The sequence below is a fragment of the Brachionichthys hirsutus genome, chromosome 21 (genome assembly GCF_040956055.1).
Source record: "Brachionichthys hirsutus isolate HB-005 chromosome 21, CSIRO-AGI_Bhir_v1, whole genome shotgun sequence".
NCBI classification, from domain to species: domain Eukaryota; kingdom Metazoa; phylum Chordata; class Actinopteri; order Lophiiformes; family Brachionichthyidae; genus Brachionichthys; species Brachionichthys hirsutus.
In genome coordinates, this window is record NC_090917.1 from 2,954,828 (window position 1) to 2,981,196 (window position 26,369).

General features: G+C 42.6%; 3 protein-coding genes across 3 annotated transcripts; 2 read left to right on the plus strand and 1 right to left on the minus strand.

The window, feature by feature from the left end:
- Window positions 1-1,014: 1,014 nt before the first annotated feature.
- Window positions 1,015-6,250, plus strand: tubgcp2 (tubulin gamma complex component 2). Its single transcript, XM_068754185.1, has 17 exons — window positions 1,015-1,164; window positions 1,354-1,482; window positions 1,616-1,792; window positions 1,984-2,143; window positions 2,281-2,488; window positions 2,581-2,780; window positions 3,017-3,206; window positions 3,317-3,462; window positions 3,543-3,723; window positions 3,842-4,022; window positions 4,190-4,362; window positions 4,524-4,652; window positions 4,731-4,851; window positions 4,989-5,132; window positions 5,300-5,416; window positions 5,537-5,700; window positions 5,904-6,250. The coding sequence occupies exons 1-17, from the start codon at window positions 1,015-1,017 to the stop codon at window positions 5,977-5,979; spliced, it is 2,646 nt and encodes an 881-aa protein (XP_068610286.1). The 3' UTR covers window positions 5,980-6,250.
- Window positions 6,251-7,055: 805 nt separating this feature from the next.
- adam8b (ADAM metallopeptidase domain 8b) lies at window positions 7,056-17,579 on the plus strand. The gene is made up of 23 exons (XM_068754187.1): window positions 7,056-7,092; window positions 7,561-7,658; window positions 7,884-7,957; window positions 8,081-8,156; window positions 8,597-8,673; window positions 8,754-8,952; window positions 9,267-9,332; window positions 9,428-9,490; window positions 9,604-9,773; window positions 9,864-9,945; window positions 10,058-10,200; window positions 10,303-10,492; window positions 11,161-11,250; window positions 11,476-11,674; window positions 12,055-12,157; window positions 12,280-12,445; window positions 12,532-12,612; window positions 12,707-12,791; window positions 13,219-13,339; window positions 13,441-13,597; window positions 13,707-13,751; window positions 14,300-14,350; window positions 15,111-17,579. The coding sequence occupies exons 1-23, from the start codon at window positions 7,056-7,058 to the stop codon at window positions 15,276-15,278; spliced, it is 2,541 nt and encodes an 846-aa protein (XP_068610288.1). The 3' UTR covers window positions 15,279-17,579.
- Window positions 17,580-17,722: 143 nt separating this feature from the next.
- chuk (component of inhibitor of nuclear factor kappa B kinase complex) lies at window positions 17,723-24,906 on the minus strand. The gene is made up of 21 exons (XM_068754188.1): window positions 24,802-24,906; window positions 24,452-24,546; window positions 24,106-24,223; window positions 23,758-23,827; window positions 23,576-23,664; window positions 23,402-23,491; window positions 23,173-23,297; window positions 22,817-22,924; window positions 22,491-22,626; window positions 22,168-22,362; window positions 21,391-21,493; window positions 21,085-21,208; window positions 20,608-20,759; window positions 20,424-20,485; window positions 20,208-20,317; window positions 19,791-19,840; window positions 19,572-19,677; window positions 19,325-19,472; window positions 19,101-19,237; window positions 18,901-19,000; window positions 17,723-18,694 (listed from the first exon to the last, which is right to left on the minus strand). The coding sequence occupies exons 1-21, from the start codon at window positions 24,904-24,906 to the stop codon at window positions 18,629-18,631; spliced, it is 2,289 nt and encodes a 762-aa protein (XP_068610289.1). The 3' UTR covers window positions 17,723-18,628.
- Window positions 24,907-26,369: the final 1,463 nt, after the last annotated feature.

The following is a 26,369-nucleotide window of genomic DNA, read 5'->3' on the forward strand; positions in this document are numbered from 1 at the left end:
AGCCGACGGTACACTGCGGGGAAACAGCTTCTCCCAGCCGCTTTGTAAACAGAGCGAATGTGTTTTTCTCCTCCGACGGGCTGGATGGCATCAGGGCGTTGCTGCTCAAACTTTCGATCGCCTCTAACCGCCAACGCCAAAGATTAAGACACAAATACGAATATCAAAGCTCGCACAACGTTAGCAGCATCGCGTTCAATCGTTTCTTCCCCAGATACATCTGTTCACTCGCTTCTATTCAAACGTTAATCAGAAAAAGGCAATTCTTCCGGGTTGTAACGTGATTAATGTTTACTTCCGCTATGTCGCAGTCTTTTCAAAATAAAAGAACCCACAATGCTATTTGTAGAATTGGATCTTATAGTATTTGAATAATTCAAAAGTTAAAATTAATATAAGGCCAAAAAAAACTTTTCCGTGTGTGGGCAAATACTTTTCTGTAACAGCCAAGTCGCGAATAAAATACAATATATAAAATTATAAATTGGCCAAAAATGAAAGTATACAGTAGTGCCATATCAAACCTGTGGGGGGCAGTAGGGAGAAATTACCGTGAGGACTATAAACAACAAAGGAAGAAGAATTTGACTCGTTTTGCTCGGCACGGTTGACAGGCAAAACCTTGAAGACATTTAAGACGAGGTTTATCTTCACGGAATTACCTTACTATAAATGTTCGAGGAACGGTTAATTAGAAGAAGGCTAGCTGCGTTGCTCCCACCCCGAGATCATACCCTTGTTCATTTAAAACACAATTCTACACGTCGAGCCCGTTAGCAAAGCTAGCATCACATAACTTGAATCAATCAGTTAATGCAGCATCACCAGAGGCCCGTGAGAGAAATTGCTGCATATCTGCAGCCTTTAAAATATATATTTATTTTTGGGAATAAGTATTTGTATACATTGAGCTGCACCATTAGTGATCAGGCTGTAGAAATCAGCTATAGAGTGGCTAACTTGACCCCTCTCTCGCTCTCTCTCTCTAGTGCTGTCTTTCCAGCCGCCTGAGCCATGAGTGAATTCAGGATTCACCATGACGTGAACGAGCTGCTCAGCCTGCTTCAGGTTCGAGGAGGCGACGGCGCAGAGGGCTACATCGATTTGCTGCAGAAACACAGGACCCCCTACGTCACGACTACAGTTTCTGCTCACAGTGCCAAGGTGGGGTTCTCTCTGTGGAATGCTTTGATCGTTTTTTTTTGGGGGGGGGGGGGGAGGAAAGAGTCATTGAAAAGAGCCCGAATCTTTGTTTCACATGGTGATGATTAGGGGGAAACCTGATTGCTATGAAGCGTATTTGTCACACCATTTAGTCATTCTTATTGTTTTGTGTTGTTGTGACATTTACAGGTGAAATTAGCAGAGTTTTCCAAAACGCCAGAGGACTTCTTGAAGAAGTGCGATGAGCTCAAATCAAAAAATGTACGAAACCTTGACCCTCTAGTCTATCTGCTTTCCAGACTTTGTGAGGATAAAGAGGTAATTCAATTAACAAACAAATACATACAATAATTGTTGCGTCATTCGATTGTATGACTTGTAGAGGTTCCTCTTATCACACTACCTCACAGCTTTTTTTTTTTGGGGGGGGGGGGGGGGATATTTTTTCTAGACTCTCCAGTCTCTGCAGCAAAATGCTAAAGAAAGGTCAGAGTCGTCAGCAAACGCAACAGCAACCACAACTACCAGCTACAGTTTGCCTCAGACCACCTCTAAGATCTCCATGCAGGAACTGGATGAGCTGCGGAAGAAGCTTGGCAATGTGACAGCCAGTTCCAGTGCCCCACTGGTGAGACATACGATTTACATGCAGCGGATTTGAAGGTGAAGCTGAAGCCGTGGCGTGTTTTGAGTGAATCAGGATCATATTATGAGATGATGCTGCCTTGACCCCTGAAGTTGGAGTCCACTTCACCACTTCACGTCTTGCCGGATAGTGCCAGTATCCTTTAGGAATCGCCTCCCTGGTCTGTTTTGCAGCCTGCTGAAGTCACACGGAAGATGCTGAGGGACAAACACAATAAAAAGAATCCCACCCAGCCCAACCCAGTGTTTCCTAATTGGGTGTACGACCGTCCTGCTCTCATTGGGGACTTCATCACCAGCACGAACCCTCCGGGTGATCCAGCTGTGGCCGTCGGTAAGCTGGTTGCATATTCACTTCTAATGCTTTCAGTCTGCAGTAATTGTTTTATTTATTAGCTGAGTCCAATAAGCCGAATAAGACTTTTCTTTTATTTTGTTGGTAGTGCTTATGACGATGTTATCTGCTGTCAGGAACGATGCCTCTGCCTGCTCAAGAGCAAGCGCTGGTGGAGGATCTGCTGTTTGTGCTGGTTGGAATCGACGGGCGAGACGTCACAGCTCAGCCCGTGCTGGGGAGGCAGAACCGCTCCTTTATTGTCGACTCAACGCTGGACATGTCTGTGAAAGAGCTCGTCAACAGAATATTACCCGTTGCATCATATTACTCCACAATAACACGGTGCCTACTTAAACGATTTCAAGTTGAAACAATCCGTTCATGTTTTTTTGTTGTTTTGTTTTGAATTGAGTGTCATCGTGTTCCTCTTTCAGGTTCATTGAGGAGAAGTCATCCTTCGAGTACGGCCAGGTCAACCACGCGCTGACGGCAGCGATGAGGACCCTGATGAAGGAGTACCTGATCCTCATCTCCCAGTTGGAGCACCTCCAGCGGCAGGGACTGCTGTCCCTGCAGAAACTCTGGTTCTACATCCAGCCCACTATGAGGTCCATGGAGATACTCGCCTCGATTGGTAAGAGTCGCAAACCCGATTGATTCTCGTGCTGTTGCAAACCTTTTAACTTTTCATCGTCAAACAGTGGTGTAAGAAATATTCAGATCATTTAACCAGGTAGACGTACCAGTGCTACACTATAAAGAATGCTACATTCTAAAAAATAAAATTAAAAGTGCATTAAATTCTCCTATTGAAAATCATATTCTGCAGAGATGAGCATATTAACAAGAGAGGAAACAATGTTTTCACAGCATCCTCTGTGGACAAAGGCGAGTGCATGGGTGGGTCGACACTGACCCTTCTTCATGACCGAACCTTCAACTTCACCGGGGACAGCCAGGCTCAGGAGCTGTGTCTCTACCTTACTAAAGCAGCTAGCGTCCCTTACTTTGAAATACTGGAGAAGTGGGTCTACAGGGGCATCATCAAGGACCCATACAGGTCTGATCGCAGACTGAGAATAAAACCAAATCTAATCTGGTGTGTTCCACGTTGTACCTGCTAGGTCCTTTAATCTGGTTTAATGTCCATTTGTTTTTACATCCTCGCAGTGAGTTCATGGTGGAAGAGCACGAGCTGCAGAAGGAAAAAATTCAGGAGGATTACAATGATAAGTACTGGGATCAAAGGTACACCATTGTACAACATCGAATTCCCTCCTTTCTGCAGAAGATGGCCGACAAAATTTTAAGCACAGGTAAAAACTAGGAATTTTGAAAAGTTTTTGAGAAGTTTTTCCTGCTTAATAGATTCAATTTGCCTTTGTATTTCCTGCAGGGAAATACCTCAATGTGGTGCGGGAGTGCGGCCGTGATGTGACGTGTCCTGATGCTAAGGAGGTCCTGTACACCCTGAAGGAGAGGGTCTATGTGGAGCAGATAGAGAAAGCTTACAATTACGCCAGCAAGGTCCTGTTGGACTTTCTCATGGAAGAGAAGGAGCTGGTTTCACGCTTGAGGTTGTCTTGTTCATTTTTACTCAGTTGTTGATCATTAAAAATCTACATTCACAAACCTTCATGTTTCCAAACACACTGAAATGAATTGCGTAACTAAATTAGCCTGTGTTTTAATTAGATCCATCAAGCACTACTTCCTGATGGACAAAGGAGATTTCTTTGTCCACTTCATGGACCTGACAGAGGACGAGCTGAAGAAGCAGGTGGACGACATTGTTCCTCCCAGACTGGAGGCGCTCCTGGAGCTGGCTCTGAGGATGAGCACGGCCAACACGGACCCCTTCAAAGACGACCTCAAGGTCGGCAGAAATGTTTTGCGTACAAAAAATAATGCACTAACACCGAAGGGATCTGTTTCGCTGCTGGTAGTCCCTCCATTCCTTCATTATTCCATCCGACGGGTTATGCTTTTAGAAAACGTTGACGTGTGAGGTGTCTAATTTTTGAACCGTCATCCCTTCCACAGATTGACTTGATGCCTCATGATGTCATCACTCAGTTGCTACGGGTGTTAGCCATCGAGACCAAACAAGAGAAGGCCATCATCAACGCGGAGCCCACAGACGTGGCCCTCAGCGGGCTGGAGGCCTTCTCTTTTGACTACATTGTCAAATGGCCGCTGTCCCTCATCATCAACAGGTTCTGTTCTGCTGCTACCTGCTGATTTCATTTTTTTTTTTTTAGCCAGCTTATAGATCCCGAAGCATGGATCTTGTGCTTCCATCATAAATGACAATAAGAATCAAAGTGCAGCTACAAATAGCACTGCAATAAAACAATATTCTGCCTTCCTCTTCCAGGAAAGCCCTGACAAGGTACCAGATGTTATTCAGGCACATGTTTTACTGCAAACATGTGGAGAGGCTGCTGTGCAACGTGTGGATCAGAAACAAAGATTTCAAACAGTACTCTTTACGCTCTCCTAAATGGTGAGTTTTGGAATGGAATTTGATCCGTATCAACCGACAAAATATTCCCGACATCTTATTCCGACTCCCTGCGTTCAGGTTTTCTGCTGCTTTCGCCCTCCGACAGCGCATGCTCAACTTTGTGCAGAATATCCAGTACTATATGATGTTTGAGGTGACGGAGCCCACGTGGCACGTCATGGAGAACAACCTGAAAACGGTAAGTGAATGATCGGAGTACGTAATCCCTGACGGAGCATTCAGCTGACGACCACCGGACGACGAGGCTCACTGGTCACGGGCTGATTTTAACAGGTTGAGGTTGAAACACTCTGACTGTGTCTCATCCTCTTCCAGGCATCCAACATTGATGACCTGCTTTGCCACCACACCAGCTTCCTGGACAACTGCCTGAAAGACTGCATGCTGACCAACCCTGAGCTTCTTCGGATCTTCTCCAAACTCATCGCTGTCTGCGTCATGTTCACAAACTGCATGCAGGTTTGTTGACATCCTGGTAAATGGTATTGATGGGTTTTTTCTTTTGTCTTTTACAGTGTTCACGTTGAATTTCACATTCTGCATTGAGGCGTTTTTTTTTTGTTTTTTTTAACGAAAGTATTAACAAAATAAACCTCACAGAGGATTGATGCTGTTTTGCTTTGCAGCAGTTCACTCAGAGCATGAGGCTGGAGCGTCTCGCTCAGGAGCAAGGGGCAATGGATGGCCCTTCCACTCAAAATGAACATGTGGAGGACACAGAGAGGAAGAAGCCAACAGCAAAGGTAACTTAAAGAAACTGATATGTGAACTTGTGGAGCGTGTGCTGCCAAAGCTAATCAAATTTGAATCAAAATCAGAGCATAGTCACAATTTTTACACAAAACTACTTTCTTGCCTTTCAGTTTTTAGCCGAGTTCGGCGACGTCCTGCCGTCGGAGGCAGGCTACGAGGCTGCCATCAGCAAATTTGACAGTAACTTCAGCATGCTGCTGCTGGACTTGCTGGACAAGCTGAGTGTCTACAGCACTAATGACTGTGAACACAGCATGATCAGCATCATCTACAGGTAAAACGGCTCTCAAGTGGACTATACAGATGTGTTTTAGGATGTTTTCTGAAGGAATATTTCCTGGTTCCACAGCTGGTATATTCCAAAGCAAAAAAAAAAATGTTAGTGTAAATGACTGGTATTTTTTTTCCTGATCTTGTAAATCTTGTCAGAAAACTATATATTTTTAATTTGGTAACTTGTCTCTTAAAATTTCACAGGCTGGATTTCAATGGATTCTACACTGAGCGGCTCGAGAGGATGGCCATAGAGCGGAGCCAGAAAGCGGCAGCGTAGCATGTCAAATGTTGCCCGGCAATAAAGATAATCCTTTCTCATGTCTGTCCACTGCAAGATGCCCAGATAATTCCTATATAGATGTCTTCTTTTCACTCAAAATGCTCATACTTCAGTGGGTGGAACATAACTTGTGATTGTTTACGAGATGTGGAATTATTGTTCACTGTTTGCCGTCTCATTTCCGTGCTTCAAACTGTAAATATTAACACATCTTCATGGGTATCTTTGTACCTGTTCAATGAAATTTTTTTGTTTGTATTCATTAAAACCAGACTTGACTGAATGTATTTAGAGTCACCACTTTATTAAGTATTGTATGCATAGAAGAATCCAGAGGAAAATAGTCAACAAATTCTACAAGTCAAACCGGAAATAAATTACCGGTAGGTTGAGGTCAAAATAAAAGCAAGTAACAAGGCAGAAAAATATTCCAGCGTCGGAACTCACACAAAATTTAGTTGATCCTAATTTGTAAGTTAATATGTTCGTGCTACTCCCGATAAAGGATTTGCGTAATGCTAATACATTAAAATCTTACTTTGAATATATCTGTAATTACAACAATATCACGTAAAAAAAAAGTTTTTTTTTTTTTGTTGCACTTTTTTTATGCAATAATTATAACTATAAAAAAAACCCACACATTATAAAAGCTGATTAGGTTTAATTTATAATGTGATATAAATTAACACTAATCTATGTCTCAACCTTGGCAAGAATTTAATCAAATAAAGATAATGAACCACATTCCTCAGATTTGGGAAGCAGCAGATTTCCATAAATGACGCCCCATTTCTGGAAAGGAAAAAAAAAGATTTAAAAAACAACATACATTTTGCGTAATGACAGAAAATCACCGGGTCTGGACTGTGTGCGACATAAACTTTGTTTTGCGCGTTGCGCGCAGTAGAGTTTTATTTTGACATGTTCGATTTCACCGACACCGCGCCTGGATATTTAAATCATCGTTCGCTTGACGCATGCGAGGCGGTGATCCGACCGAACCGGAGGCGGTGCTTTAACGGAACTCCTTGTGTCGCTGATTCACGGAGGACTTTTCGGTTGCGGAGGCAATGGGAGCGAACGTGGTCTCACTGTGGCTGACATGGAGTGAGTTTGAGACTGATCTTCTTTTTAACCGATCGGTTTAGAATACTTCAATTAGGTGAAAGTGGGTTTCTTATCAGGACACAAAAAAACTGCTTAAATCAGGTTCAGTCGCTGTAAAAACCAATAATTATCATTTTTATTATTTCCTTGTTATTATGGTATTAATTGTGTTTTAAGACTTTTCTGTTGTTGTGAAGTCATTTTTAAATTCGGGGAGTTGCTTAATTAAACAGATGGGAATGAACCCCAAAATAACTTTACAATAATAAACATGCGGCTTAGAAGTCATTTCCTGCGTGTCAGAACGTGATGAAGGTATTAAAAATCTGCACATTTATATTCATCCACACCCCCACAGTAACGGGAAGTAAAAATATATCCCGGAGTAAATCTCAAAACCGGTTTAATAAATATTTCTGGGGCGGATGGGTACTCTAGTATCACTAAAGTGTTGTGTGTTGTTTGTAGTTTGTCTCCTTCAGAGCGCTGGGATGGCGACTCATGTAGAGCGGTATGAAGTGGTCAGACCTAAGAGACTGCCAGGGAGACAGAAGAGAAGCCTGCAGGTGACTATAAATACACCGACAGTTTCTTTCCGACTGCGCTACAATAGAATATTAGATTTAATATTACTATGTCCTTACATATCTGTGCATCAGTTTTAATCATTTAGTTATATCATAAAGCAGTACAACAATTTAAATTGGGGGTATATTCTGCTTTATCTTTGATAATTTAAGCGCATGTTGCTGATAACGTTTCTGTATTTGTACATGTGACTGATTTCACAGCTGTATCCTGATACGGTTCGGTATGAGTTGGCAGTTGAAGGGAGAGACCACACAATTCATCTGGAAAAGAACAGGTAAAAAAAAATCTGTTTTTTAATCCAATTAGCATTTCACGTCAAATTATTAAAAATGATGTTTGAAAAAGAAACATTTCTGTTGCAGCTTTTTTTCCATCCCTTTTCTTTGTTATTTTTAAGGAATCTTATCGGGAGAAGCTTCACAGAAACACATTATTCAGAAGATGGGAAACGTGTGACAAGATCCCAACATCAAGTCAGATTTTACTTCCATTTAAAACTGATGGTTCAAAACTGAAAAAAAAATATTTCTATCTTCTAACATTTTATGTATGAATGTCCATTTTAAGGAAGTCATTTTAGTCAATATCAATAATGATTGCTTGATTCTACTCTAATATACTATCATATTTTAAGTAAATATGTGCATATATATATATATATATATATATTTATGGGAATCACAGCTGATGTAATTGTAGTCATTTCTATTATTGAAATGTAGTGTTTCTGTTAATATTTTGTGATACGTTGAAACTCTCAATTATTGATTAGTAAGAACACCCCCCCCCCCCTACCTGAATGATTCAAACACAGTGAAGCTGTGACTCGTAACTTGTACAATCTACGAGGATCGTAAAGTACTTCAGCAGAGTGAACCTTGGGTGTGTTCATCTAATAAATATCTCCTTCCAGGAGCACTGCTATTATCACGGCCGCATCGAAGGCATGACGGACTCCTCAGTCAGTGTTGGGCTTTGTTCGGGAATCAGGTAAGAAGATTGGGACATTTTGCAACGTGTTTCTCAAGTACATGACACTTCCTGTGTCTTCTTCTCATCTGTGTCGCCAGCGGCGTCGTGAGAGCCCAGCAGCAGGTTTACCTGATCGAGCCTCTGGGACAGTCGGACGATGGCGACCACGCGGTCTATAGAAGTGAGAGCCAGGAGACCGGCAGCCGGCCCAGCTGCGGCTCCTCCTCTGACATCACCACGCCATACGACCGGGACCGGGGTCCTGCGCTCGCCGGCCTCTTAAGGCCCAGATCGTGGGTAGGTGACACGCGTTTGGTTTGTGGAACTTAGCCAGGAGATGCTGGAAGTTCATTGTGTAACGTTCACATATAAGGCTGCATGTTTTGCTTTTTTCCCCAGAATTAATGCATTTTAAATAAAATCACCCCCCCCCCCACCAATGAACAGTCATCAACAGGGTTAAACACAAATACCTCTGGCCACAGCATGCAGTATGAGCATTCAGTATACAAGATCACAGTTGGCTCTTTTTTATGTGTCTTTATTTTGAATTAAATAAGAATATTAGCATGATGGTTGTATTTATGCCTTTTTTTTTTTTTTTTTTGTAGAAGTTTAAACCCATCACAGTTCCAGAGAGTTTTGTTGAGCTGTTTGTGGTCGTGGACAATACCGAGGTAAACATCGTGTTTTATTTCCTCCATTTGAATTTGCCTTGTGTATGAATTGTACTATACTAAATAAGCCTGACATGCCTCTTGTCTTCCTTCAGTATAAACGCTATGGAAGTGAGACTAAATCCCGAGTTCTCGGAGTTGTAAATCATGTCGATCAGGTGAGAAAAAAATAAATAAAAAAAAACCTCACGTTGTTGTCACACGGGGGTCGTCGGTATTCTCAGCCAGCCAGCTTCGACCAATGAAAACGCATCTGCTCGTCTGCCTGCAGCTGTATCGACCTCTGAACATTCGCATCGTCCTAGTGGGCTTGGAAGTTTGGACTTACAAAGACCAAATTGTTGTTGACGTCAACTCGGAGAAAACTCTCGACTCCTTCCTCGAGTGGCGGCGGGATGATCTTCTGCAGAGGATGGCGCACGACACCGCCCAATTTGTGACGTAAGGAGGCTCGTAGATGCCTGCACCGATGCTAAACACAAAAAACACAAACCGATTGGACTTTGATGTTGCACTTTTTCCCCTTCGCAGCGGCAAAGATTTTGACGGAGACACAGTTGGACTGGCAAATAAATTTGCCATATGTACTGAAAACTCGGGCGGAGTCAACCAGGTATAAATAGTGACTTCTGGCGTGCACGAATCCTTAAGTTCATTAAAATATTGTTGCACGTTTTTATATATTCGGCGAAATATAAAGCGCCATTTCCGCATTTCTCTCCCAGGATCACCACGATAACCCAGTAGGCCTTGCCTCCACCATCGCTCACGAGATGGGGCATAATTTCGGCATGTCCCATGACGATGCGGGTTGTTTGTGCGGTGCACCTCACAGCAGCGGGAACTGTGTGATGGCAGATAAGCTCAGGTTACAGCAGGCGCCGTGGGAGATGCATCACTCTTTGGCCGTGCACACGTAAGCGCTTGTGTTAGAGCTGGGATCTCTCCTGAAAGCTTGTCTCCTCTTCAGTACGGGAAACCAAGCATTCCCAGAGTTCTTCAGCGGCTGCAGCATGGAGCAGCTCACCGAGTTCATGGAGCGAGCTCAGCCCAGCTGCTTGTCCAAACCGCCAAGCTCCGTTCAGGTCGTCGCCGTGGCCCCGCGCTGTGGGAATGCCATGTTGGACCCCGGAGAGGAGTGTGACTGCGGCACAGAGGAGGTAAAACTGTTAGCAGACACTTGGATGGATGGATACCGGTTACTCTTATATTTAAGAGTTTTGATCGGGGTTATGGTTAACCCACAGCCCCCCCCCCCCCCCAAAATATCAATGTTGCACAACTGGTTTCTTCATTCTGCCTATTTTTTTATTTTATTGGATTATTCTTCTCCTCTGGAGGGATGGTCTCTACATGCTCCCTTTTCAGAAATGGTTGCTAAATACAAATAGCACAACGTGTGTGTGATTACAGAAGTTATGGCGGATCCACATCAGCACTTATTGAGTCTCTCCAGTCCAGTCGTGTGACCTTGGACAGAAATTTATGAGTCGAGTCCTTGGGAAGTTTAAATATATCCTCCGGTCACGGAAGGCGGCATTAAGCTTTTCTGTTTTTCGATGACTGCTGTGGTTTCTTGCACGCAAGGTCACGCAGCTAATAAAAGGGGAGGCGGCGGCGATTCAGGGCAGCGAAATCTGCAGTTTGGCCTCAAAAAAATGTTTCATGGTTTTCCTGTAAGCTCACGTCTTGTTGGAGGGACGGGAATTCTTGGCAGGGAATGCTGCTGGTGAAAATCTTTCTTCACCAAACATTCCTGACTGTGTTCCCTGCTCAAGGTGTAACTGGATCAACTTCGAATGGCTGACGGGGTGCTTTTTATTTCCAGGAATGCCGCAGCCCTTGTTGCGATGCCTCAACGTGTCGCCTGACGGCGGGATCCCAGTGTGCTCACGGTCAATGCTGCGAGAGCTGCCAGGTACGCTGCCGGCCATTAGCGATACGCATTGAATTCAGCTTTTGGAGTACGGTAGTTTTCTTTAGCATGTTTCAGCAAAATGTTTGCATGTTGTAGCATACATGAATCAATATGAACGGGAATGCAGCTGTAGCTCAATGACAGGGTGACATCCTGCTGACATAATGCACCAAATAAAATCACTATAGACGATGTCAGCCATCTGAAACGCGCTTTCATTCCCAGATCAAACCGGTTGGAAGCGTTTGCAGAAAGTCAGCCAGTGAGTGCGATCTGCCTGAATACTGCACCGGCGTGTCGGACGACTGTCCCGAAGATAGCTTCGAGATGAACGGCAAAGCCTGCTACAACCACGCGCAGGGCCACTGCTACGACGGCCGATGCCCCACGCACGAGCAGCACTGCTGGAGGCTGTTCGGATCAGGTAGGCCGAAAACGCCGCGGGCAGAGAAAAGTCCCGGCTTCGTCACATCTCGCAGCGTCTCTGGAGGACGGCCTTTCTCCTTGTTGTGCTAAACATAAAATGAGATGCGTTTGTGTGGGTCTCAAATGCCTGTTAGAGTAATTCACACTTAAGTGTTACGTTTCCATCTAACGCTTAACTTAGGTTCTACTTATATTCAATCAATCCCATTTTTGAATGATGAATTGGAAAATGCCGTTTTCGGGATTTTTGAATTCTGACTCACTTCAGGGTTTCATAATTTTTCTTACATCCCTAAAATTTCAACGCATAATTTTATTATCTGTCTGTATAACTTAAATTCCATACATTGCTAATGAATAAATATATGATTTCCCCAGGGGCAAGGGTTGGAGCCGATGTGTGTTTTGGCCTGAACAAACGAGGCGAAGAAGGTGCAAACTGTGGGAAGAACAAATTCAGCTACGTCCCCTGCAGAGCAGAGTATGCATCGCTGACACCTCGGGACCGAAGAGGCCGCCCGCTCATCCTCAATCCAACGCAGCGGCGGCGTGATGATTTATTAAGTCGTTGACCTCTGTGTTTTTTGTTGTTTTTTTTTGCAGGAATCTCAAGTGTGGCTCCATATTTTGTGGAGGAGGTGGCGAGTCCATCACAGGTAAAAGGGCCGTCTACACCGTGTTTGGCACAGAATGCAAGTTAGCTGTGGATGACGATAAGACCAGGAACATCGACATGGTGCCAAAGGGAACCAGATGTGGACCAAATAAGGTCAAACTTTCAGCAGGGAGACACATTGCGCCGAGTTTTGTTAGCTCTCCTGGATTATTTGATCTGAATTCAATGTTTGTCGACAGGTTTGCCTTGACAACAGATGCGTGGATTTATCAGTGTACGGTGAAAAGGAGGACTGTGCAACGAAATGCAACAACAACGGGGTAAGGGAGTTACTTTAAGGTTTGAATTGGACGTTTTTGGAAGTTATAACGCTTGACTTGTACCTAAATGATTTTTGTGCGATTTGATTTTAAGGTGTGCAATCATAAGAAAGAGTGCCACTGTAATCCCGGCTGGGCTCCCCCCTACTGTGAGGTCCAGTATCCAGATGTACCGCAAGGTAGAGGACACATCTGGAATTGATTTGAATCACAATTAACTGTTTCAGAATTCCTGATTTCTAAGATAAAAACAGAAACAAAGCAGTCGGGAGAGACACTCTAACACTGAGCAGGATTACATTTAGAAATTATAGGATTTGCAGAAGTCATTTTTTTCATCAGAAAAACAGAAAGACTTGCGAAACCTGTTCGGGAAGTTGCGGCGTTCTTTTCCGAGTGACAAAATCTCTTTCTCCTTCTTCCTTTGATGCAAACGTCAGCCTTTGTGTTTGTCTTGTTGTTGTTTGTCGCAACATCGTGCACTTTCTTTTACCAACAACTGCCTTGATTAAATGAGATTGATTTTAAAATATAATCCACATGATTGCTATCAACAAACTGAAGCGACATCATTTTTGATGTCGCGTCCCCTTTCCTTGCCCGCAGGTCAGAGTGCGATAACAGCAGGAGTGTGCACCCTTATCTCCGTCCTCCTGGCGATCACGGTGGCGATCGTTGGGGTGATGTGCTGTAAAAAGGACAACATGGACAACTACGCCTCGAAAAGGTCGTTTTTTTGAACTCGCCTTCCTACTTGTGCCTCGTGCTGCATGTGGCTTTCAGTTTCAGTCTCCCCGTTCTGAGCTGAATACAATGTGGTGTCCACAGGAAGGTGTACTCAGCAACAGACAAGTTGAACCCAATGTTCGGGGAACCGAGTGTGAAAGACAGACCTCAGATCAGTCCGCCCACTTTCATGGAATCAACGGCCTCGCAGGCCTGCGCCCCCCTGATTGTTACGACTCCCAGCAGACCTGCTCCTCAGGTACACTGATCAATGACCCATGAAACTCATATTGGGGGATCAATGAACAGGTTGAAGTGTTCTAGGGTCAATATAAAGTTGTTTAATAGGTTTTTTTTTTTGTCTCCAGCCGCCAAAGAAAGTGCCGTCTACGCTTACTACACAGATTGAGCTGGTGAGTTGAGCTGCTCGCTGAAGTCAAATCAAACAAGCATCACATGATCAGGATCCTGCAGACACGAAGAGAACATAGAAACTCCTCACAGTTAGGGACTGAAGCCGGAACCTTCTTGCCATGAGGCGAATTAGTCTAATTTCATTTTTTTCCCAACTTGCAACTCAGAAATGAAAATAAATTACAAACAATATTTTTTTTTAATAGCGAAAGGCACCACTTGAGTATTTGGTTGCCGTGTGTTGAACGGCTTGTGAAGAAAACGCGGTCTTTTTTAACAAACACATTGATTTAGGATTACTGTGTTTTCAGTGGGGGACAAATCCACATGCGGTTTTTAATGGTTGTTTGGGCAGCACAATTAACTCTTTGTGTTCATTGTAAGGAGGAAGCGTGTCACATGTAGTTTGTTTTTGGAACACAGTGGAGCTCTATTATATCAACTGAGTTATTCAGGCTCCGGTCCGGAGTGAAACGTCACTCTGACTACGAATCCGTGTATACAAATGTGTTTTAAAGTGATAAGGTTTTCTTCTTCTTTACCTTAGACAAAGCCTCAACCTCCATGCAAGCCTTTACCTCCTCTCACAAAACCACAGGTGAGTCCCACCTGCAGCGGCTCTCAAAGACCATCAGTGCAGTCAGAAGGGCCGCGACGCGCTTTAATACGGAAGACAGAACATTTAGGTTTCTGATTGTTGGATAGATTCATCTTAAATGACAAATCTTATTTACTATTTACAGCATTTCAGAAATGGGTGTGGGTTTATTTTGTTACATTTGTTTTACTCATTGTGAGTCTTTCTTTGAGGACATTGTGTTTTGGTGGAAATCAATTCCTCTGCACGTTTGATTTCGATGCCAGTTTTCCGTCTTAGCCACGTGTTTGTCTTGGTTTGTCTCAACAACAGTAATCGGGTTCAGAAATGTGTACTTTTCCTTCAGCAATCTCTGGCCAAAGGTTTGAAGCACAGCAAAGTGATTTTCTTGTAAACCAAAATACCTCCTCCAGCGTTCATTCTGAGAGCAGCTTTAAGGAAATTAAAATTGACCTTGAATAGATTCCTTTGAAGCACGTCATTCCCATCATCTTGTAGTCTCTAATATTTTAAGAGTTTAAGCAACAACCTAACCTTTGCCTTTACTTTTATCTATTTTTTTTCATTTTATAAATAGTTCTTAATTAGTTTCCTCCTTATGTAAACTATTTTGCTGCTGTAAAATGTGAGTTTCCTCTCTCCGATTATTGAAGTTTTATCTCAAAGTTACAGGCCATCATCATTTGGAGAAAAAAAACAAATACAAAATCTAGTTTAAGAGTCAGAAATATAATAAAAATATATATTTTTTGTATTTCAGTGTAAGACAACCAAACCGAGTCCTCCTCCTGTCCCTCCAGTCAAGCCCAGCCCTCCTGTGGCCTCCAGGATCAAACCATACACTCCTCCTTTGCCCCCAGCGAAGCCACAAGCTCACATGAAGTGGAAAGACATTCAGCAGGCTGTTGTACATGCAGAAAAACAATGATCCTTTCTGACATTAGACATGCGAGTGGCGCTGCCTGAAAAATGGATGAGCCTAGTCTGCCTATGAAGGCCTTTTAAAGACGGCGCGTGACGAAGGTTTCCCTGACTGAGACTGTCTTTGAAGACATGGGACCATGAACTTTACAGCTGCTGTGGAAAAATGATTCAAAGTGAGCAAAAACGATGCTCACGTGAAAATGCAGTTTCAAAATATTTATTTACTGTCCTTGCAAGGTTCTGTATGGAGATGATCAGGTGGGGCAGGGGGACTAGAGGTCGACCCAGGAGACGATACATGGACGTAGTGAGTAGTGAGGGAGGACGATGCAAAGGACAGGGTGAAGTGGAGAAGGTTGGTTTTCTGTGGCAAACCTTTTTTTCCTCCACCTCCAGAGCCATTTCCTACAGTCCCTAAACGACCCATAGCTGCTCTGTGCCTTCTGCAATACTTGAAAGCGAATGAGACGTAATATGGGAAGTTTCAACTTCATGTGTTAACTGAGGTTCAGCATGAGACACTTGCATCCTCCGGCGGCCGGTTTCGGTCCGGAGGTGAGACGTATGAGGACGGACGAGAGAGTCATCATCTTATGTCTTTTGCACTGAGCTGTCTCTTTGACATCAATCAGTCACAGAGTCTCAAGTGTGTCATGATCACAGTTTTATGTTTGAATCTGCTTTGTAGGTTTAATGGGGTGTAAAATTGATTCCTAAATGAAGTCAAGAACATTTCAATACATTTTATTCCCCCAAGGACAGGATGATAATGCTGCATCATCAAATAACAGTTTGAAGCAAAATATGCCAAACAAGATTTTTTTTTTTTATTATTGCTGCCTTTCATTGCGTGAATTGCATTAGTTTGATCTTCTCAATGCTGTTTTTGTCCTTCTGAGAAAGATACGATCATTCCTGCCAACAAACAGTTTCTTCATCAGTCATCAGCTAATCCATATTTATAGGCCTCCAGTGAGAGGCCTGAGGAAATGGACTGTGAGCCAGTAGTGAGTCAGTAGTGAGTCAGAGCTGTGCAGCACGGCTCAGATTCCCACTGTGAGCTCCCATTATCTGTGTTTCCTGCACATAAACCCTGATGGTTTCATTTGTTTCCGGTTTGACACAAACGCTTGGACTAATGTGAGAAACATCAACTGAGAACAGTGCGAAAGGGCCCGATCAATGAGCCGTGCCCGCTAATAGTAGCCCTTTGAAAATTAGATATGAAAAAAAAAAACTGCAATATGGAAATGCAAGAAATGCATTTGAGGTACTTTTGTTTTCTCCAAAGCTTGCTTCGGTACTACGAAGGCAGACGAGGGTAGTTAAAAGACTGAGGAATGTAGGCCAGAACGAGGGGCTGCTTTCCCACAGAGAGGTTGTCTGATTCATAAGTCAGGACTCTGTTTACAATCCTCCAGCCAATCCCTCTCCACCCTTATCTGTTGCTCAGTTCAGTGATTTACTAGGTAAGTTTCTAAAATAAAAGAACAAGACATCCCATTTAAGAAAGGCATTCTGCCGTAGAATGGCGTTGTGAAAATAATCTCAAACTCAAAATGTGTGACTCTCCGTGTTCGCAACACGCCTCATTTCTCGGCAGATCAGACAGGAGGAGTTGGCTGAAGGCGAGAACCAGAGAACGAAACCAAGTCACAAGTAGGAAGGAAGACAAGTGAGTCACTGTTAATCACGCCGTGGGAAGGCTGAGAATCTGAGGGTTTAAAGGTCGAGGCAAATGATCCTGATTGTTTCCAGGCGCTCCCGTTTTAAACCAGGACAAACTTCCAATTGTGCTTTTCCAAAATCTGAACGACTGGAGCAAGTACAGCACCGATGGCAGGTGTGTGAACGCAATAGGTTAATTATCATGACTTTTAATGACTGTTATAAAAGCAAATAACAAATTGAGGCTGTATAGCTTGGGTTTTTAAAAGATGGATTAAATAGTTTTTGGCCTGCAGATTCAGGTGATGAATGCATCGCTCAGATCCTCTTGAGGAATCCGTTCAAGGGCTCTATTTTGTCACTCGAGCCCTAACCATCTTACTCGGCTCTATCAGAATGTTCATGTAATCCTGACGACAGACAATTCAACTAAGCACAGAACCTCATCGTGAGTCATAAGACTGGATTGAATTAGAAGGGAATGTTCGGCTCTGGCTGAAGCGTGTGCTCCGCTGAGAACACTTCTGACTGACTTCAAGGATAAACTGAGCTGAAAGCCAAACCATAAACATCAGGTCTCATGCCGGTTATTTTATTTTATTACCAGGCAAACATTTGTTCTTTATACAATAGTTTCCAAAAATTAAACATCCAGGGACAGGTTAAACCATCAGATGGAAACGAATATTAAATGGAGAGAAATTACTATTTGTTACTTAAATACAAAATACATTATTTCCATTGCTTAGCTTTAATAAAACCTTCTCTCTTTATGTCACATTGTTTCCCTGTTTTTATTTTTATTTTCCAATGCTTGAATGGAACCAGGCTGAATCCTCTGTCAACAGTCACGCAATAGCAGTGGATGGAAAATCAGGTTGTTTTCTTTCTTTTGCTGGATTCTAGAAGTCCTTGTTTCGGCTCCATGCGACATGAATGCAGAGCAAACCGTCCAGCGAACCATTATGAGCGCCTGAGAAAACCATCACATCTCGCAGACAATTAAAAAGACGGCTATACATTATCGACATTGTATGAACATAACGGCCAGCCCACAGCTGTCACGCACATCATGACAAAAGAACTCTGCCTATGATATATACAGTAAAGCACTTGAAGAAAAGGGACCCCAAAAAAAAAAGCATTTACACAGACTCTCTGCCCAAGACTGTAGCATAACAGAATAATTTAAAAGAACAGCTTCTGTCGTCTTTTGGCAGCCTGGAACGTTTCGTCTGGAACTCTTTCCAGAGAGAATACACGGGAGTATCAAAGTGCTGCTTGCGTGACTCGTAATTTCCTCCACAAACCCAACCCCGCCCCGAAACCACTTCCTGTGTTTTCTTTACGTTTCACAGTTTCAGACTCATTCCCATGTTTTTGAACCGCTACTCTCCAGGGTGGTAAAATCAAGCTCGAACCTCCAAATCCGGTGCTACAGTTTGGCAATAACAGTAGAAAGAGTGTCGTCAGTTTCTAATGAGGAATACTGCGCAGGAAAAGGAAAAAAATTCTATTATTAAAAAAATTATAGAATGACACGGCTTTGATGTCTCACATGAAAACAAAAAATATGAATGGATCAAACTTTAAAGCACTCCAGACGGTGTCCACTATGCTGAATGGACGGTTTACAGTCTTTAGTGTTACTTGGAGTGCAGGAGGGGACGGAGGACACAACACTGCTCACGCATTTCTCTTTTTTAATTTAGTCGTTAACGTTTCGTATTTTGTCCAGCTCCAGTCTTGGTCCTTGAACGAGGGGAAAACCAACATGTTACAAGAATTAAACACACGTGAAAACTACTGTAGCACTAAATGAGATAAAGATACCTCGATTGCGATCATGCTCCCTGATAAATATTATCTGCAGGCCTGGGAGTCTTTATTCACTTGTATTTTTATATCTTTGTTAAACTGTATACATTTTTTTTCTCTGAATCGAGACGAGAACTCACCGCCATGCTTTTGGTCTGCTCGTCTGCAGCCTCCTGCATCAGGCTGGTCAGCTGAGTGAGGTACCTCTGGTTCTCCTGCAGCAGTCGAGGAGCAGCATCGCTGAAGTCACACAGAAAGCGTTTCGTTATCATTTACCCTCACAGTCGCCGCCGCGTTCCTCCTCGTGACCTACGATTGAACGAATCAATCGGTTATTTACCTGTCGTTTGGCCCGGGTAGGGACGTGAGGGGATGCGGGGAGCTGACAGGTTGCGCCGACTGCGACCACTGAGAAACCTGCAGGAGGTTGGACGACTCGGGACTGGCTGCGATAGAGTTTCTGGACGAGTTCTGAGCCTGGATTATGTATGTGTGGGGAACGACAATAAAATACTCCATACGAAAACAACAAGAAGATGATTTGTTGTCATAGCGGTTACTTACACAGGCAATCTTTAGTAAATGCCAGAACTCTCTCTGTCTCTTTATCTGCATCTGCATCACTGTGTTATCGGCATCCTTGATGCTCTCCAGAGTTTTTTCGATTCGTGGAAACAAGTCGATGATCTTCTGCTTGCTGATGAGGATCTTACTGTTTGGAGGAGTGAAAACAGGACAGACCGTCATGAACAGCGATAATACGGTGACTTTCACGATGAAACGCCGCCTCTGTGGGATGTCGGACTCTTACCTCAGGTGAGTGTACAGATCCTTGAGGACCTTGTCTTGGTTTTGGACAGTCTGAATGATGGCCTTCACCATCTCGGAGCTGTCACTGCTCACATCGGGTTCAGGTGCTGTGAGAGAGAGAGAGAGAGATTAAATTGATTTCTCATGTGAATTTTTGTGGCGAAAGTAAGTAATTGCATTATGATATATCACAACAACACTTTGATTAAATGTTTCTTACTTTTGCATTTCATCTTCAGTTGCTTGTAGAGCTCAATGGCCTTTTCTTCTCTGTGAATTGGTCACATTTAAATATCTATCACAGTTCTGAAAAACTCCCGGAGGCACAAATACCAAATAACAGCAAGTCTTGGAGAATAAAAACCAACTGCTGTTTATTTTACTTTTAGCAGGAGATTGCCGTCTGGTTGTCGTTTCAACCTCGGGGGCTTAGACTGAGATGGCTTTTATTGAATGCGTGTTCGGTAAAAGGAAAACATAACCGGGTCGAGGCCCGGGTGACATGGGCACAAATCCAATACTGCTATATTTCATATATCAAGAAGGACGACTATTTCAAACATCAAAATACAAACTACTGAATACTAGATGTTACATGGTCAGAGGAAAATGCTAGCAAACCAACAATAATACTCACAGCTGTTCCATCTTGTCTCCTTGGCGACGAGCATATGGGCTCCTCTGGAGTTCCACAATCTCAGAGTGCAAAGCCATGATCTCGTCATCCAAATGGCTCACTCCTGCCACCTACAGGACAAAACAAGGAACGTGTTAAGGCTGCCGACATAATGCTTTGTACTGGGAACCATATAAAGCCACCACCGAAGATGTCTCTCTTTTAAACATGGATTACCTGAGCAAAAGCAGCAGCTCTGCCCTCATTTTCTTGCCAGGCTTTCAGCATCTTTTCAGAGGCTTTGGGCAAACAAAGGGCAACTCATTAAATCAAACATCCTGTTAGCATATGTAAATATAAAAACTACCATCTACATCAGTGGGTGAAGTATCCGATTTAGCAGCCAGTAGAACACGCTCACATATGCCATAGTGCATCTGGTCGCTGTATTTCTCCAGGTCGTACTGGATGCTGCTCTTGAAGAAGTCCAGTTTGGCCATCAGCTGCTGGGAAAAGCCAAACATGCTGTTCTTACACCTGGTCAGGTTGGTGTTGTAGCGCAAGAGACTCAACCTAGGGAGGAAGGAAAGAGATGATCCTTTGTTGTAATCCCTTTGGTGCGTCTGGTTGCTCCAACATCCAAATCAAACTATCTGCAGGCGTGAAGCTGTTAGAAACATCTGAAGCAGCTACTGATAGAGTGCATCAGACATATGGCCCACAGAGGCAGCAGTTTATCGCCTAAGGATTATGTTTGAAAACAATGGACCTTAAAATGGATTTAAACTGAGCAATAAACTATTAGTCCTAATGTTTATTTAAATATAAGATTTGCCAATTAGTCTATCGCTCAAAGAAACAACACAAACAGATAACACAAGTCCATCATGCGACTCACATCGCAGCTCTTTGTCCTTGGAAAAGCCTGCTGTAGTCGTCCTTCAGGCCACAGATGTAACTCACTGCTTCACCCCAAACCTTCTTCAGCACGACCAGGGGAAGCTGCGTCTTGGCCTCTTGTACTGAAAAGTGGGAAAAAGAATTCCAGTGAAGTAAGCTGATGTAAGAAGATGGTGTTAATCATGCTAAAAATACCATCTGATCTGTGACACTTTTATACAAAACACCATTTAGCAGCTTAACTACGTCTTTATTTCAGCTCGACTGTCTCACACTCAGCAGGCGTAATGCAGAGCAAACGCACCGATAGTGTTGACTTTATCGGGAAGTGGTCTGGCGCTGAGGGGGCCAGAATACGTGGTGATGCTTTTGTCGAACAGGTAGACGATGTAGCTGTCCCACCCTCTCTACACAGAAGGAAAGTACATCGCAGGTTACACGGCACGCCATGAATCGCTTAGAGGCAAAAGCTCAAACGTCACATCTGCCGAGTCATTGTGGATTAAATTAGGAAAAATAATCGTCACAGAGTTCCTTTGTACACACAGCAGTCAAAATATGTTGCCATGGATTATTTTACCAGCTCTTCATATTCACTTTGATGAGAAGTTTTGATCATATTTAATTGGTTTAAATGTCATTGCCTTGAAGACAAATAAAACAAATATAGCAATATATATATTTCCCATTTAAAAAATTTTGGTTAAAAATAATAATATGATCATATTAAAAGGACATCATCTTTTTTATACAAGTACATTGAAGATTAATGTATCAATCAATAATTTTTAACAGAGAAAAAAATATTTTTTTGTCAGAACAGAAAAAAAAAAACTTCAACTGGGGCTGCGGCTAAAACGTGGTTGGCTCAAACACCAAGGCGACCAGGTGAAATATAACCTGACTGTATTTGTGTGCGTAACTTGATCTGCAAGCCGAGAAAGCAAACAGAAAAAAAATACTTTGAAGGCTTCAGAAGAAAATTACAGGGTGAACTGTGATGCACTATTTTTCGGTTTCATTTGTCCCCGTCGTTGCCCAGAGCAACCCTGAAACCCACGCTACTTGAGAGCCAACTTACCACTCCATCTAGTACACATTGAGCAGCAGGTTTCCTGGGATCCAGTGACACTCCGGTCTCCTGCAGCAACTCCTGGTTCGCCACTTCGATCTTTGTCTCCGCCTCGATTTGCTTCTGCAAACTGTGGAGACTTTCGTCTGGGCTCAACTGGAAAGAGTGGACCTGAGCTGTGGTCATGTTGAGGATGTGGACAACCTGGAAAAGATAAAAGGAATTTGTACCGAGTACATGTTCTTGCTTTGATTAGTGAAATGTTTAACATATTTAAAGCCACAGCACAGCACAGATAAAAGTTTATAGAGGGAGCGCTGCCAGTATCTTACCTTCATACTCAGTATTTGTTCCAACACCTCAAAGCACATGGGTTTCTTGGTGTCCGTGTAGAGGCTCCCTCCTCTCTGGACAGGATCCCACTTCAGCATCAGCTGAAGCAGCGCTTCCATCGGCTCCAATAATGTCCTACAGTGCAGCAATTAAAGTGTGTTCAACGAAATACACTATCGACATACTGGGAACGAACAAACATGCCATTTCTTTTAAATGACCAATGAGCAACAGTTTAATTTATTTCCTAGAAGAATAAACAGCCAAAACCAAATGCATGAATAGTGTTTATAGAGATGTCATTTCGGTGTAACTGCATCCTAACCTGCTGAGGTTGGTGGGGTAAGGAAGGTGTGTGGAGAACTTAATTTCACCGTTCAGCTCCTCTACAGCCATGATGTCTTTTGGACCTTTATTTCTCACTTCACTGGCCCTTTGGAACAGAAAACAAATGTAAAAATGTTATACTTCATACTGGAATTCAGACATTGTGTAGCAAATTCTCAAGACATGCAAATAGATACTTTCTTTTACGTTTGATAAGATAATTTATGAATTCAAATACATGAAAAATGCAATTTAAACTTGAGCCAAAAATACGTTTGTCATGTCTGTGTATCTGGATTTGAATGAGTTATGTGTCACATAAGCAGTAAATGCTTCTAGGATTTTAGGACTTACCACTGCACAGGCTGGAGGTTGTGCAGGAATGGACGGAAACCACAACTGCACTCAAACACCATCGTTCCAAAGCTCCAGTAGTCGACAGTAACACTGTACGGCTTATTCTCAAATAGTTCAGGTGCCTGCAGCATTTTAACAGAAGAGGATTAATGGAGTTCAACAAATAACTAGGAGCCAGATATTAAACACAGCTCAGTGAATACAAGGATAAAGCCAAAACACTTACCAAGTACTGAAGGGTGCCGACAAAGGAGGTGCACAGGCTGCCCTGATCCAGGTCTTTAGCATAGCCCAAGTCAATGATCTTGTGGACCAGCTTTAAAGGAATAAATGTAGAACATTTTCTTCAACATGCACAGTCAAACAGAAAAAAGTAAAAATCCATGAAGTTGTAGTTTACCTTGCCATTGATATCTTGCAGCACGATGTTCTCAGGTTTAAGGTCTCTATGTATGATCTTGTTCTCGTGCAGATATTGAATACCAGAGCCTAGAAGACAAAATGGGGGGGTTAACTGAAAGATTGCTCTCGAAGACATGCGTCTGAACGAAGGAGCAGCACATGGGGAAACACCGAACATACCGACATCATTGAGTAGCGAAAGAACTTCACTCTCCTTTAAACCGCAGCAGTTTTCAGGTTTGCTCAGCATCTAAAAGCAACACAAATGCAATCCTTTGTCATCTGCAGTAAACCCACAGTGCATGAGAGAACGAGGAGTTGACCCGAAAGGCTAAACGGCTGCACCGCCGTTGTTGAAAAGACAAATCAGCCCAACACAACACAAAAAAACCTAAAAATATTAACAGGAATACACTATCCTGCAACTATGCATCACACACAATGCAACAATTATGCAACAGATTGCCACTTAATTTTAAGTAGATTGATATAGAAATATTCTGAGTCACTTTTCCCACAAGTGCTCACCTTCCTTAGGTCTCCCCTGGAGCAGTACTCCATGGCCAACAGTGGAAGATCATTTAAGGCGATGGGCGTAATTTCCTCCGGGACGTCTCTGGCTGTCACCACGTTGATGTGATTTAACCTGAGCGAAAGAAGCCATTTGCTGCATTACTATTTGATAATAATACCTTCATATAATTTTGCAATGTCCACTTCTACAATGCCTGCAAAATGTCATAGGGCACCCATCTGAATATTTGCAGATCCCTTTAAAAAAAAAAAACTATAACTTACTGTGAAAAATATATAAATTATGATAACCGTTGTTTTTTATAAAGAACAAAAAGCCAATGTATGAAATGAGTCAAACTTTTTCATGATCTGGATTTCTCTGCTCCATCTGTCCTTGTTCCTTGGCGTGAGCTCCAGACGACACATTTTAACTGCTAGTTTTTCATTTGTTTCCTACAAAACAAAACAAAACAAAAATACATAAGCACCATAATTGTGCTACGCATATCAAATAATGACATCTGTGAGCAGTCTGTAGTAGCAGAGATGGTCTTTATAAAAATCTTCCTTTATGAATGCTTGTGGGAAATAAGGTAAGAAACAACCCAGTAATTATTATGGCCCTTTTAGCAGGGTGTGATGCCTTTTCCTTTTATAGATTAAATTTAGCGTCGCATATGTGTAAGAGCTAAATGACTCTAAACTCACATGGTGCTGGTAAAGGTAAACATGGGCAAAACCGCCCATGCCCAGCCTCTCTTTCAGCTCCCAGTCGCCGCAGTTCTGATTTTGCCTGAACGGAGGCTTCTCCATTGTTGTAACGCAATCTGGACAAACAAAAAAAAAAAATGTAGGAAAAATCCTTTAGATATGTAATGATTAAATAAAAATAAAAACAGAGACAGAAAACCTTTGCAAAGAGTTAATAGGTTGCGAATCTTGAATGTTTACCTAGCTTAAGTGGTCACACAGGAAGGAGACTACATACCGGAACAGCTGTCAGGCTAATGCCAGATTACGTAGACATATGCGCAGAACCGATGTCAAATTGACATTTATCGACTTGTTTAAGATACTAATTTATGACAGACGACTGAAGAGCAGAGGCAAACGGTTCTCATATGATCTAATGTTACATTAGCTAACAACTTGTTAACGCTACATCAGCATCTTAGCCAACAGATAGACGGAGCCCATTGCTAGCTTTCAGGTATTTTCAAGTGACAGCTTCGACGGCATTTTGTTTGCATTGCAATGGACGCTTTGTGGTGCGCTGCTAATAAAGCAGAGTTCTGAGACTTACTTCGGGGTTCTACCAACGCGTCATGAGGCGGGTATGATGGAAATATGCGCAGTCTTGTTGTTTTCAGGTCGATGCAGCGCCGTGAGAATGTGTACTTTCCTGCGTGACGTCATCAGAAACCCCGGCTGTGTTTCTCGCTAACTCAACCGGGGCGCGTTCAGCAACACAACCGCTCTGTTGTTACGCGGCGTTAAAACTGAGTTAATAGTTTTACATCAGTATGATTTGGAGAAAATTATCATATTCTAAATGATTATTTATTTTTCGTTTAAAAAAACATTTGTATTCATAATCTGAATTAGTAATTTTGTCTGCTCTCAAATAAGTGTTGTGAAATACAAAATGACAAGTTCAATCTAAATTTTAGTGGATATATAAATATGGCATGCCATATTTGAAATATAACAAAATAGAAAGTATAAGAAAGCCAACCAAAATATTTGTGTGTCTGTTTGCTGTGTTATATAAATCATTAGTGGGTCATTATGATGAATAAATAAAGTGTTGACAGTATTTTAATGATGCAGGTAAATAAATCAGAGTCAATGTGTGTGTGTGTGTGTGTGTGTGTGTGTGTGTGTGTATGTGTGTGTGCGTGCGTGTTCATGCAGACAATAATGTTAGGCCACAGATAAGCTTCCAAAACACTTTTATTTTCATCTTCTATGCCTCCCAAAATGAGGAGCTCACAACCAACATTATCCTTGGTGAGTTTCAACAAGGCAGTGACATGTAGCTTACTGTACCATTAAATGAACATTGCCTTTACCTGCACCAGTCTAAAAAAACACTGATGGTTCAAATCAGACCTCTACATGTAAAAAGATTTGCATGAGCTGGCTCATTCCTCTAAAACACAAACAGCATACGATAGCATTAAATACAGCCATTTCCTTCATTCACAAATGTTGACCTACCTTATATATTAACCCTTAATTGAATACTCTAACCATAATATAAATAATGCAGGTCG